We start from the raw sequence: 17447 nt of genomic DNA on the forward strand, positions 1-17447 counted from the left end.
CTCCTGTTCCCCCAGCTCTGCTGCCGAAGAGAAACCCTGCGCAAAGAGCACCCAGCCCCACCTGCAAAGGGGCACCCACAGTCCCCCTGAGCGCAGGGAGCGGCAGGTGCCCGACAACCCCAGCACAAGCGGGGGCTCCGCTCCCCGTGCCCCACGCCGCACACCGTTCGGTGTGTACCTGGCATCACACCACACGGGTGGGAGCGGGGCCAGCGCTGAGGCGAGGGCCACCTCGCTCACGCATGTACCTGACAGGGGACACGAGGGAGGTCCCCAAGAGGGGTCACAAAGCGATGGGTGGTGGAGCAGGGAGAAGCAGGCATCGATTCCTGAGCCCATAAGCTTGATCTCGCCATCTACACACCTGCTGGAAAGCTTTTAAGGGGTCTGTAAACCAAAAATTGGTGACACCAAACTGGGGTGCTGGGCACAGCAGGACCGTCACTCCCCCCATCCCACCCCTAGGCTCGTGCCTTCTGCAGGGAAGCCAGCACTGTCCTTGTACCAGACTGCCCCTACAGAGATCAGTCCATTTCTTGTTTACTTTTCATTTTAAATGGATTAGACATGCACAAAAGCCTCCCTAGAAAAGAAACAACCAAGATGTGAAGAGGATGGGAAGATCCAACTGCGAGGCGTCAGCACTAATCCATGTCAGAGGGCACGCTGTCGACAACTTACTGTAAACTTCCAGGAGGAAAAAAAAATGCTCAGAATAAAATAGTTAAGTCCAGACAAATGTTCGTCATTCATTATCTGGAGTCAAGCTTGGATTTCTCAACCACACAGCCAAGCCAAAGCAAGCACATTAATAATAAAACATCTTTTATAGGGCGCTACATGCCAGGCGTGCAGCCTGCCCTTGAAGGGAGAAAGGCTGCAGGCAGGTGGAGGCTCTGTTTGCTTTTCTCCGATAACAGGTATTTAGTTTTCTACGTCACTTCGCTTTATCGTAGCCTGAAACCCGGCGGAGCAGCCCGGCTCCACCTCCCCATCTGCTCCCCACGCCAGCTGGCCCCACAGCGGAGGGGATGCTCTGCAAGACACAGCGATGCCACGCGCCCAGCGGCGCCCCTGCCCCAAACGGGGGGACCCCCGGGCCTGCCCGGGAGCTGGGGTGTTGCTGGAAAACCCTGCAAGGCAGACCGTGACACCACGCCGTCTTCCGTGGAGAGGGGAGTGCTGGGCTATGGGGGGGCTGCGCTTGTGTCCAGGTCACCCAGGGAGCTTAAAAACAAGGCAAATCCCACCCGATCCTTCCTCAAGCTCTGGGACTGGGAAGAAACCCAACTGGCCACGGCAGAGAAGGGCAGAGCGTGAGCTGGGAAGGCTCCGGCAAAGACATCTCCAGTGCTGGCACAGAGCGAGCAAACACCCAGCCCAGGCAAGAGCTGACAGGTTGGCGTGCTCCACTCCGATTCCAATAACCCTTTTGGTTTGCTGAACAATCTGGAGCAGACTGTCCACCTTCTCTGGATATCCTGGGGTCCCAACTGCATCCCAGCCCAGGTCCACACACCCCTCAGGCTGCAGTCCAGGGTAGGAAGGGGCGCCCGGAGATGCCCCCCTCAGCCTCTGCCCGGGTGTCGCGCAAGGCACCATGCCCGCTTTCCCCATCCAGCCAAGCACATAAACACCCGGCACGGCGAAGGTGGGGACGCCTCTGCCCCATTACTCATGCCTCTGCAATCGAGATGTGTTTCAGGGAAGCTATCGGCATGTAGGAGCCATATCCAAAAATCCTGCCTGCTCCCTAGGTGCCCGATGCGCTGCATCCCACCTGATTTTCCCCCAAACCACCAGTTCCTTGCAATGCTCAGGCTGGCACGGCTCCGTTCTGGGGCAGGGGAAGAACACCAGAAAAAAACAGGCTAGAACATTTGTTTTGATGCTGGTTACAAGAGGCAAGAGTTATAGCCTAGAGTGTGAAAAAGTACACACATACCATAAATATATATATACTAAAATGATATATATTATAATATGTGTATTTATATATATATTTATATATCTCTCTGTTGAAATAGAGGGCAGGAGGAAAACAGAATTATTGAAGTTTTTTCATAGACCAAGGACCTCTGAAATATTTGGAGGGAAGGAACAAAACGTCAAGTTTAAACTGTTTTCAATGGAAAAGCCCATTAAAGGAAAATGGATCTTTGCAGAAGGATGCGCATTTTGCTGATTTTGACAGAAAGCCCTGTTCAGAGGAGGGGAAAAAAGCCTTCCTGTAAAGGTTTTCAGCTAGCATTGCTTTGCATCTTTACAGCGCCGTTCGTGAAAGCTTCCTCGCAAACCGGCTACTGCTGGAGCACGGTGCGCCCAGGGAGAAGGTGTCTGGCCAGGCGCTGGGTGCTGGCAGGGCTTAGGAGACAGCCCTTGCCTGTACCATGAAAACCAGGTGTTCTAAAAGGCAGGGGGAAAAAAAATAATAAAAAAAAAAAATTTAAAAAATCCACTTTGCCCCTGGGGAGGGGAAATGCTGATCCTCCAGCTCACAGATGGTCCTCCTGGAATGACCTCCTGGTCTCCACCCCGCTGTCTAGTGATGGGGAAGGATTTTGGAGGAGGGATGAAGGACATCAGGCTCCCTCCCTAGTGGCAGCACCAGGAGCACTGCGCATGCCGTGCATGCCACGGGCTGCACCACGGGATGCGGTGGGTATTTCCCAGGATGAAACATCGCCTTCGCCCACCAGTCCCTCCCCAGCCACAGCCACACTTCACGCCACCCAGGAGGAAGCTGCGGGTAGAGCACACACCTCCCTGGCAATTAACATCATTTTCTTAATATCGACCAGTCCCAACCATCCTGTGACAGGCCACAGAAAATATTAATTATAACCCCTCCAATTTAGATGGGTTTCTTTCTCATTCAGGTGTTGCTGGACCCGAGTCACAGCCAAGCTGGGGTTCAGCAGTTGAAGGATTATGCGTGACCTAAACGGCTGTTTTGCCACCTTGTATCTTCCCGAAACTTCAAACTACTGCACACGGAGCCATGAATTTAGAGTAATGTCACCAATGAAACTCTCAAATTAATAGCAATGAAGTGTAAATGCCCCACGTGATAGCGGCAGAGCCATGCTTGGGAAAACGATCTGTAAAAGCTTAAAAGCCAGCACAAGATGAGACCACTGGGAAAAAAAAATAAAAGACAACAAAACAAACAGCCCATTTCACTATCCTTTTCATAAGGAACCAAAACGAACCCAGGAACACATCAGAGAATAATCATTTAGCACAGATCAAACAGTAGAACTAGCACATTAAAAATACATGCAGCATTAATCAGCTACACAGAGTTATATGCCATCATTTCCATAAATAATACAGGATCAAAGGAGCCCAAGCAGCACTATCAGTAATACCGTCAGCCAGTCAGTCAAAATAGAGTAAAGCTGCCTGAAAACTGGCCGTATGATCTGCCAGGAAGAAAGATTCATCTGAGAAGTGGCATGACCAGTTAAACAGGTAAAGGCTACTGGCAGCCTCTTAATTACACAGAGGTGATGCCACAAAGAAAATAAGTAAAGGGTTAACACAGCTTCAAAATTTACTTTATTTTTTTAGAAAAAAAGCTTGGGGAATATCAACGTCTATCTAGTCTAGTGCTGAACCCCCTGAAAAGCCAAGGTGCGGCAGAAGTGTGGGAGGACCAGCCCGGCTGGGAGCATCCCCAGTGGCACCAGTCCCACGCCAGGGCTGGGGGACAAATGGCTGGCTCGGGGGCGAACCAGGGGGGCTCTAGGCTGAACCAGCCCGTTCCCCAGAGTCAGGCAGCACCGGGTGGGCTCCCCTTGCCTGGGAGAAATGTCCCTGCTGAAGAAACCATCCTGCCTGCGCGGGGCGAGGGCTCAGCTCCAGCAGCCCATACACACACCCATCCACGCCGGGAGGGCGCCTGGGGCATTAAGCCTTTCGCTGAAAGGCTGCAGAGCCATTTAGCTGGCTGATTTTTAAAACAGGCATGTGGAACGGTACGAGCTATAAATAGCAGAGATGCTTGCCTTGTCATGTTTCTGGTGGCTTATTTATAAGGACAAGGGGCAACCAAATTCAAAATAGTAAAGAGCATGACTTGGGATTCTCTCTGGTTTCAAGGCCGAGCTGCCTGGAGAGAAAAACCTTCGAGGTTTTGCTTTTTTCTTTTTCCAGGCAATAAGCAAACGCCCATCTCTCATGCTCAGACTCTGAATCGGTTACATTTACAAGGCAAATTTTAATTCATACAGCAGGTGTTCAGAAAAAAAAAAAAAAAAATCATACTTTAAGCAGCACAAAACCAAACTAAGGCTTCACATCAGTCCACATAGCTCTGGGGAAGCTCTCCACTTACTGAAATAGGACCTGTGTGCGTATGAAGGGTGAGCAGAGACCCCAAAAATATTTTCCAGAAAGGGGGAATGACAGTCCTGAAGGAGGTTGAGCAAAGCTCTTGCCAAACACGAGGGCTGGCAGGCTGTCCAGCATCCCAACCCTGCTGCATTTTGTGTGACGAAGGGCGATAGGAATTTTGCATGGGAAGATCCGGATGGAGCATCAGCCAAAGGAGGAATTCAGCCTCCAACAAAAGAGCCGCTTTGGGCAGCTCAAACCATCCCCAGCCGATTAACGCTCCGGCAGCGTGTTTAGACGGCCTATTCTTCGCAGGCAGCTAGGCGCAATCCAGAGAAACCACGTGAGCCGAGCATCCCCCCGTATTCCGTGCCTTTATGAAATAGATGATGAAAACAAAGGGAGACGGCCAGGCTGCCCCGCACCGCTCGGCTGCGGGACCCCAGCGGGCTGGGATGTAGGAGAAGCTGGACCACTTTCCCAGCATCCCTGGCTGTGAAGAAGCAGGGAGGGGAGCCATGGGGGGAGCAAGTGACCCCACGAAAAGAGGTGACATCCTCCACGGCTCCTCCAGGAGAGGCGGCGGCGGAGGAGCCAGGACCGGCACTGTCGGGAAGCTTCTGACTGAATTAGGGGGGAAAAGTCCCTTCCAAACAAATGAGGTTCAATTATTCCAAGTCCAGAATGTCTTGTTCAAAATGCTTCCAGACTGACAAGCTTTAAGCCAATAAAAGACCCTTCCAGACAAGCCCTGTCGGAGTTTCGGAAGAGTTTCCCCCGGCAGGGACCCGGCAGCCCCAGCTCCATGCTGGGGACGGGTTTAGCTCCAAGCCCAGCAAGGACAGCGCTCTGACGGGGCAGCCACAAGGCGCAGGACCCTCAAGCTTACTGGAAGCAGAAGCAAAGCAAGAACAGCCATTTCAGTTCAGCCTGACCAACCCAAAAGTCAAATTAAAAAAAAAAAAATCAAATAATTTCCTGTGAACCACAAATCCTGGTTTTCAGCCAGTTTAATGAGACTGAATTGCAACTGGCTCTGTTCTCCTGGGGTGGTGGAAACACACGACCCCCCAAGGCAGGGCAGATGGCTAGATTGCAATCTAGCCTGTAGCTCATAAAACACATTAATATCCCCAACCAATTATAAAGTGCCAGACTGTGCCCCCCCACCCCCCTCCGCTCGCAGCCCGCAATGCCTCGCTGCACAAGGCAGCCCTGGTGAGCGCAGCCACGCAGCGTGAGCCGGGGCAGCGGAGCCAGTGGGTTTCCAGCACTTCTGAAGCAAGTCCAAGCCCCTCCTGCAACCTCATTTAAGAGCTCAGCAGAGTCTCAGGTGCTTCTAGCTGCTTGCACAGCAATCCAGCTCCTTCACTTCTTTTCTGGTCTTTTTGTTCTTTTATTTTATGCTTGTCAGAGGTACAGGAGCCTTCCCTTCCAGCCAGACGGCTGCAAAAGAAATTCCTGCCTTCAGCACCCAGCACAGGCACGAGTTTATTTCTAGTGATAGCAGATGCATCACACCACTGCTGGGATCTTGGCTGCTTCTTGGAAGCACCAGCCAGCACCTCGGATCTGCAGCAGCGCTTCCTGACAGTCAGCTGGCGTTAGCTCCGCAGCGGCACAATGACTTAGCCCTGTGTATTTATAGGCCACAGGCTCTTGTCAAAAAACCTCTGAAATCTTTCCCCTGACTTCAGCAGACTCGTGTCCGGGGCCTCTGTTCCTCGGGGGCGGCTTGTTCTGTGCTTCCCTGCCCGCAGCCACGGGAAGCCCTGCACGTCCCTGTCCTCACGCCGCTCACCCGTGGGGACAGCCGGGATGCCCACCCTCCCCACCACCCATCCAGGTACACCCCCAAGGTGCTGCAGCCATCTCTAGGGCTGCACTGGAGCAGCACGAGGACCACGGTCCCCTCTGGGATGGGGTTTTTCACCCCCTGAGGTTACACCCCGGCATAGCCCATTTTTCCTCATATTGAGGAAATTTTTGATGTATTTTTCCTCGTACTGAGATGGAACCTCCTGTGCTGCAGTTTGTGCCCGTTGCCCCTTGTCCTATCACCGGGCACCTGCCCTTCAGGCACCTGCAGGCAGCACTAAGGATGCTCCGGGGCCAAAGCAGCCCCTGGCCAGGAAGCCCACCCTTCCATCTCCCAGCTGTTTGCAGAGGCACCACATCTGTACCCCGGGCAAACCCCAGCCTGTGTCACACGGCTCACCCCGGCCACATGCTGGCACCCCCACCGCTGGGTGCTGCCCCAGCCCGGGGACCGCAGCCACCCCTGCGGCGCTTCCAAGGACCACCGGCATCGGCAGATGGGGCCGGGACACATCGTGCCCACCGCACAGCTTCAGGCAAACCACTTCATTCAGCGTTTCAGCAGCTTCGCCTCCCCGCAGGCTGCTGTTTGGGTATTACCACCAAGAGCAGCCAGATAAATAACTTCAACACACCCCACAGTAGCGGTCCTGTTTTACATATGGTATTTTCCAGGTGGCAGCTTAGTGATGTGATGATGTTTGCTATCATTTCAAAGGAAGAAAGCAAAATCCCAGCACTGTTCCCTGCAGAGGAAAGCTAAGAAGTGAGACCTCGGATGCTCTGTATATCTTCCCAGAAATATCCTGATTTTCATGAGCATCGCTAAGTCCAAAAATCTCGAAATCTTGAGTCAGGACAGTTGGATGCATCTGATTCAAGAATGACTCAGATGGGAGCGTGGAGGCAGGGAGGAAGGCAAGGGAGTGACATTTTCTGCTGTGGGCAACATCCTTTTATTTTAAGCTCAAAGATGCAAACCCCACAATTTATTACTTGATTGAAAAAAAAAGCACTCTGCCCCAGCTGCTCCCGTACTGATCCCAAGTAACAAGACCATCTTCCTTATTCTCAGCCTTCACGCCTGTAACTTAATTTCCATTTCTTTAAAAAAAAAAAAAATTAAATCCTGCTGACATATTGAAAGCAAGCTATCTCAGTAACCACATTGAACACAACCCTGAGCCCTCCAACAAGGAAAGCTTAAGCTGCCTTCCCAAGCGATGAGCAGCAGGACAGCCCCAGCTCCCCCCCGTCGGGTCAGAGGCAGAGCAGGCCATGGGGGCAGGTGCCTGCGTACGAGCCCGGCGCCCAAGGGCAGGACTTGCGCTTGCACCTGAGGAGATGGAGATTTTTAAGGCTGCCAAAGGCCACTGCAAACATTTAGTCTCACCTACTGCTCAGCCCCAGCCTTGGAAACCCAACCAGCTGCACGGGCACTGAACATTTACATGCACCCCTGGAAGTGTCACGCTGATCACAGGGCAAACTTGGGTGGGAAGACCTCCACCGAAGGGTGCTGTGGCTGGATGGGAAGAGTGAAGGAATCGCCAGAGCTGCAGAAGGGGCCAGCACTGGCAAGATGTCCTGAAACTGCCTTTGGCAACTTGGCCATTTCTGTTGTGCTGGGGATCTGAGAGCTCCCAGCCCCTCAAAGAGCACAGCCCCAGCGTGGCAGCGTCTGGCTGTTGATGGCTCCGTGGCTTGGACCAAAGTCTTTCCCTACGACAATACTGATGGAGCTCTAGGGACCCCCCCCGGGACCTGCCCCCACAGTGCCTCTTGCACGCACAGGGTGCACGGACCTTTCTCCAACGCACCCTGTGCAAAAGCAAAACCCTTCGCCTTCCCAGCTGGGGGATGAAGTGAAGCCAGCACTCACAACCAGGTCTGCTCCTCACCCCGCTGCCTCCCCTCGCCCAGCCAATTAGCCAGGGTGCCCCTCATTGCCCCCAGGGAATTGCCAGGCTCCTCTTCACAAGCAAAACCCACCAGTTAATGCCAGCCACCACCTGCCGGGGCTCCTCCACCTGGGCTGGGAGCATCCCAGTGAGAGATGGCCCCGTGCCGGAGGCTGGGGACCCAGCAGCATCACTGCACGCTCTGACTCAGCTGTGGCTCATTTCCGCAGCGGCGTGGCCACCTTCCTGTGGCTAACTGCTTGAGCCGCCGGGCCACCTGCGCTTCCTGCCCTGCGGCAGCAGCAGAAGAGGCTGGTTGTCCCCTCCCGGGAGGCGCAAAGGTGAGGAGCCAGAGCCAGGGACAGGCTGGGGACCCAGGAAGGCGGGTGGAGCACAACGGGCACTGCGGGCAGGAGAGGGGCAACGGCTTTCAAGTGCCGAAACACTTCGTACGCTCCAAAGAAGCCCGTCCGCGGGGTCTGGGTGCAGCCCTGCTGCCCACCCCGCTGCAGCATGCAGGGAGGTCGGGGCTCTGCAGCCCACCCACCCGCCATGCGTGGGGCTGGCGGAGTCAGAACAAAGTGTCCTTCAAGGAGCCCCACGCTGTTCCACACGGCCAGGCAGAAATGGGTGGAATAGAGGAGTTTTGTTCCTTCGGCAGGGAAAATCCAACCCGGACTCTACCGGCCACAGCGGCCACGTCTGCTCCAGCAGCGTCCCCAAGTCGGCTGCCCCGGCAAAGCCCCAGCTTTTGCTTTAAAACAGACTATTGCGTATAAAAGGGAGAGGCAGAGTCTCCACGGCGGGTGTTAGAGGCTTTGGTGATAAGGCAGGGGATACTTCTAAGCTTGTCTCCACAAACATGAGGATTAGCAATTTACTTCTCTTAAAAACAAAATCCGGGATTTTAACATGATCACAGGCTTGGAAAGAAAAATAAACATCGTGAAACCAGGAAAGGGAAGAGAACGAGAGTGGAGCAAGCAGGCAGCTGGGTGATAGCTGAAGTGCTTCTTAAATCAGAATGACAAAAATGCATTGAAGTCAGATTTTAAATCTTGGTAGCACTGAACAAATGCTGAATGCAAGGACTCTCACACCGATTTCTTACCAGTAAGAACGCCATCAGAACTAAAGGAACCCTTTCTAGTAACGTGCATGAGATGAGGCCCATTTGTTTCATGCAGTAAAGCATATAATGGATTAATTACCTATTGAATTGAAAAATTAACACTGAAAACATGCTTGCATTAAAGCAAAAGGCAGGTTTTGGCTGAACCCGTGGTGCCCACTGGCTTTGCTGTGCCTTCGGTACCCCACACGCTTTGAAAGCGAACCTCTGCGCAGGACTCCAGCGACATGGGCAGACAGGGCAGCACAGAAAAGCCCCCCCAAAACCTAGAGACCAGCTCCCACGCAGCCCACAGCCGTACCACCCACCCAAGCTCCTGCATCACACAGGGGGATGCTACCCAGCCCAGCACCTCCCCCTGCTGCCGCCTCACACACACACCCCCGGTGCCCCAAAACCCGCCCGACCCACAAACGTGCCACCAATCCTCCATCAGCCGGGGTCAATCTCAACCTGCCATGCTAACGAATTACTAATTCCTCCGTTTGGGAAGGCAGAACCTGCCCATGCGTTCCTACCCTGGCCACCACCACAGCGTAAAGGCACCGGAGAGCAATTTTGAGATCAAGCGGCTGTAGCCATTAATAATTAGCACTTTAAAACTTCAAAGGGTGATGCTGGCCTCTGCAATAAAAACTCAGCACACCCAGAGACGGTGAGGAGGAGTTCTCATCGTCAGTGCTGCCATTTCCCAAGCGAGATCTGAAATGTAGAGGTGAGGACAGCCCACGGGGGGATGGCGGCAGCGCTGGGATTTGACACAAAACCTCTCAACTCACATCCCTGACACCTCCTGCGGCAGAAGGCATAAAGATCACGTTATGTGAGCATCACGCACGGGCATCTGAGAGCATCCCAAAGCCATGGCTGAACCGGTCACCTCGTGCCCTGCAATACCCTCACATGACACTTGTCACTTGGCCCGTACCAGGGGGATGCTCTTGGTAAAACCACAGGAGCCCATGATGGGCAAGGTGATGCTTTCCGACACAGACAGAAAGAACCACAACACACAAGGTCAGACAGGGAAAGAGGTGCTGGATGCAACTGGGGGCGGGTACATGTGTCCCCTGCTCGGCGCCCAGGGGTCACACCGTGCTGCACGTGCCCACTGAGCTGCCGAGCTGAGGGCATCCGACCGCAGCCCGACAGAAAATTGCTTTCGCTTTAAGAAAACTCAACCCCTCCTGTCTTTATCAGCAATTCCTAATCTTAAACCATTCTGTCTCTTCCGGAGAAAGTAAAGACAGAAACCTCAATGGAAAAAAAAAAGGAACTGAAGTCTGAAAACAAGAGACTCCAGATCTTCAGCTGATTATATTTCTAGCCAAATACAACAGGTTGATTAATCTACTTCTTCAGACTGCTAAAGCTACCAGAACAGCAGAATATATCCCTTTCACTCCAGAGGAAGCTCAACACATTTAAACCAAACATCTTCCAGACAAGAGAAAAAATAAATACAAAAAAAAAGGAAAGAATCAGCGCTCTAGCATTTGCACGTCTCTGAATATAAAGCTTCGGAAAAGTCAAGTGAAGCAGAGTTCTCCGGTAAAATAAGTGGGCAAAGCTCCATCCATGGACTCCAGCAGTTGTCTGCTTAACCTATAAGTAAACCGGAGTCTCCGCTTTGGAGACCGTCAGTGTTTTCACCTCCCAGTGCAGCCAGTGACCAGCTCCATCACTCAGCGCTACAGCCCGCAAGAGCTGCACCTGGAAGCGCAGCCCCCCCGGCCATCCCTCACCGTCTCATGCTTTTCCTCAATAATCCCCTTTATTCCCACAGCCATAGCGCTCCCCTCAACTCCGCACGACCCCCCGACCACAACAGGGGCAGGAGGGGGCCTGGAGCAGGCTGTGCCCGGGAGCACGGCCCCCAGAGCAGAGACAGCCCGGAGCTCCTCTCAGCCCCCGCATGCCCATGGGGTTCCATGCTGGCGGGGGCGTCCCCCAGCACCCACTGAGCTGCGACCCCACTGTCACAGGCAGGTCCCGGCGTGGGCTCCAGCAGCACCCAGGCGGCGGCAGCCCCCTTCTGCTGCCGGCCCGCGGAGGTGGGATGCGGGGGATGCTGCGGTGCCTGCAGAGCCGGGTACCACTCGGGTACCGCTCGGGATGCTCGATGCAACGGTGACGGGAGGGACGCGGCTGTCACTGCTCCGTGGACAGCACCCAGCACCGGGGGCGGCTGCTGGCTCAAGGATGCTCTGGGAGGCCAGGGCCAGCACCGCCCCCCCGCTGCTCCCCAAAACCGCCGGTAACGCCTGTGAGGCCGCCGGCCCGGAGCGGGCACGGCCTGGGCACCCCCGCACAGCCCACCCGGCCCCGGCCCGCGGCGTGGGATGCCGCAGGGGGTCCCTGTCCCGCTCGGGGGTCCTGAGGAGCCGCCGCCCCCTGTGCCCCTCTCCTTGCCATTGTCCGCCCGGCGGGGGGTGGGGGGGGCGGGCAGCCCCGTCCCGCCCCCCGCCAGAGCCCGTGGCCCCGCTGCCCACCCTTCCCCACCCCCGTCCCGGACACGCGTGGGCCTCTCACCTGCGGGGCCGCTGCCCGCGGCCGCCGTCTCCTCCTCTTCCTCCGCCGCCACCGCCGCCTCCTCCTCCTCCTCCTCCGGGGGCGGCGGCGGGGGGCTGCCCCGGGCGGGCGCGGCGGAGCCGCGGGGCCGGCCGGGCGGCGCCGGGCCGGGGCCGCCCTCGGCGGGGCCGCCGCTGCCGCTGCCGGGCTCGGGGGGCGGCGCGGCGCTGGGGGGCAGCCCGGCGGCGGCGGCCAAGAGGGCGGCGAGGCAGAACAGGGCGAGCCCGGGCGCGGTCCTCGGCCGGCGCCTCATGCTGCGGCGCGGCGCTCCGCCATTCATTCATTCATCCCCGCTCCCGTCCCTCAGCCACCGCGGCGCTCCGTCACCCTGCTAGAGCGGCCGGGCAGCGGCGCCGGGCGGCGGCGGCTCCCGCCCCCTCAGCCGGCCATGCCGCGCCGCTGCCGCCCCGAGCGCCCCGCAGGCGGCTCCCGCCGCGCCCCGGCTGACAGCGCCGCGCCCGCCCCGCCCTGCGCCCGCCGCAGCCAATCAGCGCCGCGCCCGCCCCACCTGACGGCAACTTTGTAACTCTCGGGGCGCGGCGCGGCCAATCGGCGCCCGGCGGGGGCGGGGCGGCGCGGGGGGGGGCGGGGCGCGGTGGGGGCGGCCCCTGGCGGCGGGGCGGGGCGGTGCGGCATTGTGCGGGCGGGGGGCAGCGCCCCCGAGCCCCCCAGCGCCCCGGCAGCGCGGGGGAAGCAGGCAGGGGCGCCCCCGCCGCCTCGTCTGTCTGCGCCCGCTGCCGCTCTGCTCACTCGTTTTCAATATTTCTCTATTTTCATTATTTTTATTATTTTTATTTTAAATATTAAAGGACCCCCCTCCGCTCCCCCCCTCCAGTTTCACAAAACAATGAGGAAGGCGCCGGGATGCGCAGCGGGACACAAAGGGGGCTGTCACGCTCCCTCCCCGCACCGGTGCAGTCTGTGCAGGGGCCCGGCAGGTCGGGGGGTGTCACCGCCCCGCGGCGCGACCCCCCCGGCAGCCCCCCCTGCCCACCTCCCGTCCCCACGCCCGCGGCAGCGCCGCTCCCCTTTGTGCTGCGCATCCGCGGGGCCGGCCCGTTTCCCAGCGGCGGGGACGCGCCCCGGGCACCGGCCGTGAGGACAATGAGCCCGGGGGGAGCGCCCGGGGGCTGCCCCCCGCCCCTGGTCCTGCTGGGGCCGGGCACGGCAATGACCTTGACCAAAGCCCCTTGACCCGGAGGAGCGGTCGGCGGCGCGGCGGGGGAGGAAGCACGGTGACACAGATATTAATTATTTATGGTACCCAACTGGGCGATCACTGGTTGACGCGCGGCGGAGCCCGGCGCAGGCGTGTGTCACCGGCCCTGGCGGGGCCAACGCCGCTCGGATCGACACAGCGGCACGTGGCCGCACGCCGGGATGCGCCGGAGCTGCCGGCTGGGCCATACGGAGCCGTACGGGCAGCAGCCATCCCTGCGCATCCTGCTGCGGGAAGGTGTGGAGCACGGGGGCGTGATGGGTCAGTGCATGGCACTGCCAGCCGAGGGGCTGACGAGTGGCTCCTGGGGATGCTGAGGAGTGTCCCCTGGGGACCAGCCAGCCCCACCTTCACCCACCGCACGGCTCCGGCTGCAAGTCCCCCCATGCAGTGTTTAGGGACTGCCTGCGCGGGGAGCGCTGCCCGGCGTAGCTGCTGTGGGCTGATTATTCTGCAATAACTCACTGCTCTTCCCCCATACCCATCCCCTTCTCAGAAATAAATGAGACTTTATTCCTGCATAATAATATAAATATTATTCCCCAGCAACTATGCTGCGCCATTTCCCCCAGTGAGACAAACCCACCTGAGATTTGCTTTTCACAATGGTTGCCAGCCTCTCCCTCCCCAGCGGGACCCTCCGGTCAGGGGACTGCAGATGGCAAGGAGGAACGGTGTTTTGCCAACCAAGGCTCTCCTCCAGCGATTCGCACAGGGTCTGCTGGAGCGGGAAGGAAGAAGCCACACAGAGGAACAACTGCTGAGGAAAGAGTTGTCCAGAACAAAGAAACCCCTCAGATTTGGATAAAAGTAGTGCAGCCTCGGCAGCCAAAGGATGGACCCTGCGCCCACCTGCCAGCCCGGGGCTGGTCCCCACAGCAGCACAGGAGCCTGCACAGCCCAGGGTGCCCAATCTCTTCCTCCCGTTTCTGATACACCGTGTTCTTCCTCTCTGCTTGGGAGGAGTGGTTAAGCGTGTCATGGCTTTTTGCGGGAAGATCCTGCCTGGGTCAGACATCCTTGGGGCATCCCCATCCGAGCAGGACCCGTGAAAGGGGACTGGCCACTGTCGGAGGTGGGGGTCACACGCAAAGCCAGAGACTCCTGCCCAGCTGCTTATGTCGGTGCTGATTTACCAGGAGATTCGTTACAAAGAGCTGCAAAAATAGACTGTCTCTGCCACGCTGGGGGCACGCAACCCAGAGCCTTCGTGGTGATGCCACGGCCTGGTGGCAGCAGGGATAAGAACCCCGAGGGGTGAGTGCCTACGTCGGTGGAGATCCCCGCCAGCCCCCAAGGCTGCCAGTCCGCGGTGCAGGGGCTGGGCGAGGGCCGGACCCCGGCTGGAGAGACGCTGTGGAAGGTGCCGAGGGAAGGATGGAGGATGCGGTGGCATGTCCCGGGCCCTGCACAGGGACAGCTCCAGCAGGACTCGCCGCTCCCCCTGTTGATGTCAAATAGAGTTGCAAGTGCTCCACAGCCCCGAGCACCGCACCCCGAAAAAACAAGCACCCAAAAATCCGCTGGCTGCTTTCAAAGGCATCAAGCCGGGGATGCCCAGGGCACGGAGCAGATCTGCGCTGGCACCGCGCCACCGGCACGCTCCTGCCTCCCTTCTTCTTATGTTGCCCTTTTGCAATGAGAAGGTGAGAAACACACGTCTAAGCAGGATGGATCCTCCGGGAACAAGGAGGACTGACAGCCCGGGCCACAAGCAGGCAGCCCAGCCTCCATGCCTGCTTTTTTAGTAAGTTTTAAGGGTATCGACATCCTCCCCAGAATTGTTCCTATTTCATCAAATCAGCAAGATTTTCTTCCCCAGTGGAAGGTTTCCATCAGATATTTAGCAGCCAGCTCTTTCTCTGACCTATTTGCAAGCCCCAAGCCACTCTCCACCACCCACTGCTTGAAAGCTTTGATAATTCAATAAGATGTTAATTCTGACACCCAGTATAACTCACGAGACAAAAGCTTTTTCTTTTTAATTATTAGCATTAATTGCAGTACAGGAGTAATGAATCCTCTCCGCAGACTTAGTTTTCAAAGCACCCAGCAGCATTTTGCTGCACAACTCCCATTAAGTCAATGTGCATTAAGTGGATTCTGGCAGAGCCATGTGCTTCGGGGTACGCAGAGCCCAGACACGATGGGACTGCACGAATCTGCCGCGGGGACCAAGGAGCAAAGTGAAGTCGCAGCCTGGCCAGTGCGTGTAGGTGTTAGTGCACGGCTGCTTCAAAAGCACGCAGAAAAAGGGCACTGTCAGTTTTGAGCATGTCGGGATCATCTTTTAGGGCAAAATTATGCTCTTAAGTGCAAAGGATTGTTAGTGAGACCCCACATGCTTTATCAGGCTGCCCAGCCTGTGAGTCCGACCTGTACACAGTGCTGGAAACTGTTCCACCTTCATTTAAGAGCCCGCACCAGCGGGTCTTTGCAGGGCTTGCCCCTGAGGAGCTGCCCTCCACTCCCTCTGCAGAGCCCTGTCAAGCATTGCCCCAGCTGGAGGGAGATGGAGATATCCTTTAGGCTGCACTTCCTCAGTGAATATTTTCATTATTCCACATCATATTTATCATTTGTTTGAATCATCTAATAAAGAGTGGTTGAGAGTAAAAATCCCCAGGACCGTCCCTATGAAGCCGTGAATGACATGCAGGAGCTGACTGAACGCACAAGCAGAAGTCACGGCTTTATTTTGACCGCTGGAGCCAAGTGAACAGCATGTGTGATGGGAAGCAAATAATTTTAAAAAATCTTTCTGTTTCCATGACCAAGCCGGTGTTAGCAATGAGAAGATGGCAGTTAGAGTGCAGAGCTCTGCATCTTCATCTCTTTCTCCATGTATTTTAAAAATAACACACCTTCTTTGTGGTTGTTCTGAAACGGCAGCCTTGCCTCAGCTGAAGTGCACGCACTGCCTACATTTATCCTCTGATTTGAATATAAATGAAAGCGAGTGAATTAAAAGCAGAGCCTGGAGAGCTGTCTCTGCGGGCACAGGGCTGCTGGTGGTGGGGCTTGGTGGGCAGAGGCCAGGAGCCCCCCCTTGGATCTGCAGCATCGCCGAGCCCCTGAGATGACAAATTCCTCCTCCTTTGGGGCCCAGTTGCCTCGTACACTGTGCTCACGCAGAATTTACCCTTGTACATGTTTCCGAAATCATTATGTTGCTTTAAAACCACCTTTGGCTGACCGCTTTCGGTGCGAGCCCTGCACAGACCCATCACTGCAGTGCCGAGCATCCCTCCCTCTGGGACCCCCCCGGGGAGGAGCCCCGATCCTGGCTCCCGGGCACAGTGGGCAAGGGGCAGCCTTTTGCCCTGGCCACAAGCCGCCCCGCTGCCTCCGCTGGCCTCACACACTTTTTATTTGCACAGGGCGACTGTGGCAATGAAATAGCAAATGTCTGGCGTCTTTCTTGCAACTTCCCAGACGGCAGCAAAACTCACATCCCCGGCCAAGGGGGCTGCAGCTGCCACCGCTCCTACCGTGAGCATAAACAAACCCAGCATTAGCACAGGTCTGTCGTCATTTCAAATGAATGCAATTAGCAGCCAGGCCTCCCTCTCTTGCAGAGGGTGAACATCGACAGCAGGGAGCAGGACACGGCAGTGGCACGGATACCACTAATAGGTCCCAATTCTGCACACACTTAAAGAGCAGCTTAACTTTAAGCATGTCAAGGTCATACAAATGTAAAGCTAAGCTCCTTTTAACATTTAAAATGTCCTACAAATGCAGAAGACCGTATAAATTGGTTGGTGCATGTGTTTATCGCTGCTCTCTGAGAGGTTGGATCAAAAGGGCTGAGCAGGAAGGGGCAGGCGCTGAGGACTCAGATTGCTCAGAAAGTACAATTTCTTCCTTCCACAGGCAATTGTGGCACTTTCAAATGTGCTTTCATCTCCAAATCCTACTGTCCATCCTAAATTTCCTGGAGAAGGTTTTGGGAAGCACTGACCAGGAAGGATTGCATTTGCTGCGTTAATTGAAACATGGTAGCAGAGGAGGGTGCCCTGAGCGCCACTGGAGCGCAGCGGTGGTGCAGCTTGCCAGGGCACAGCCCAGGAACCAGCGGTTCTCACACACGTGGATAACATCAAAACGAAACCAAGAATTTGTTGAAATGAAATGCTTTGGAAAAAAATTATCCCCTGAAGGTCAAGACAAGTGGTTCAGATTTTTTCCCTGTCAATAATTTCCTACATGTTCCCACAAAATGGTTTGATTTCAGCAAAACTGCGCTCACCAACAAAAATCCCTTCTAGCCTGCCCGCTGCCGAAAGAGCTTTGCCAGCACCCGAGTTCCCTGTGGAGCTGCAAAAGGGAGCAAGACCCCCAGGGCTGCTCTGTGCCTGGGGGTGCCAGCCGCGGAGCATCTCAGCCACGGTGCCTCTCGACTGGCACAGGCAGGCTGGGTACGGCTGCCATCACACCCACATGCAGCTGCTCCGGGCTCCCACAG

General features: G+C 56.3%; 1 protein-coding gene across 1 annotated transcript in view; it reads right to left on the reverse strand.

Moving 5' to 3' along the window:
* Positions 1-17241, reverse strand: part of MEGF9 (multiple EGF like domains 9) — a 62892-nt gene extending 45651 nt beyond the window's left edge. The window contains exon 1 of the mRNA XM_080401109.1: positions 11722-17241. Within this exon, the coding sequence (XP_080257235.1) occupies positions 11722-12040 (319 nt within the window). The 5' untranslated portion in view covers positions 12041-17241. The remainder of the gene's footprint in view (positions 1-11721) is intronic.
* Positions 17242-17447: the final 206 nt, after the last annotated feature.

This window comes from Falco punctatus (genome assembly GCF_963210335.1).
Source record: "Falco punctatus genome assembly, chromosome: 9".
Lineage (NCBI taxonomy): Eukaryota > Metazoa > Chordata > Aves > Falconiformes > Falconidae > Falco > Falco punctatus.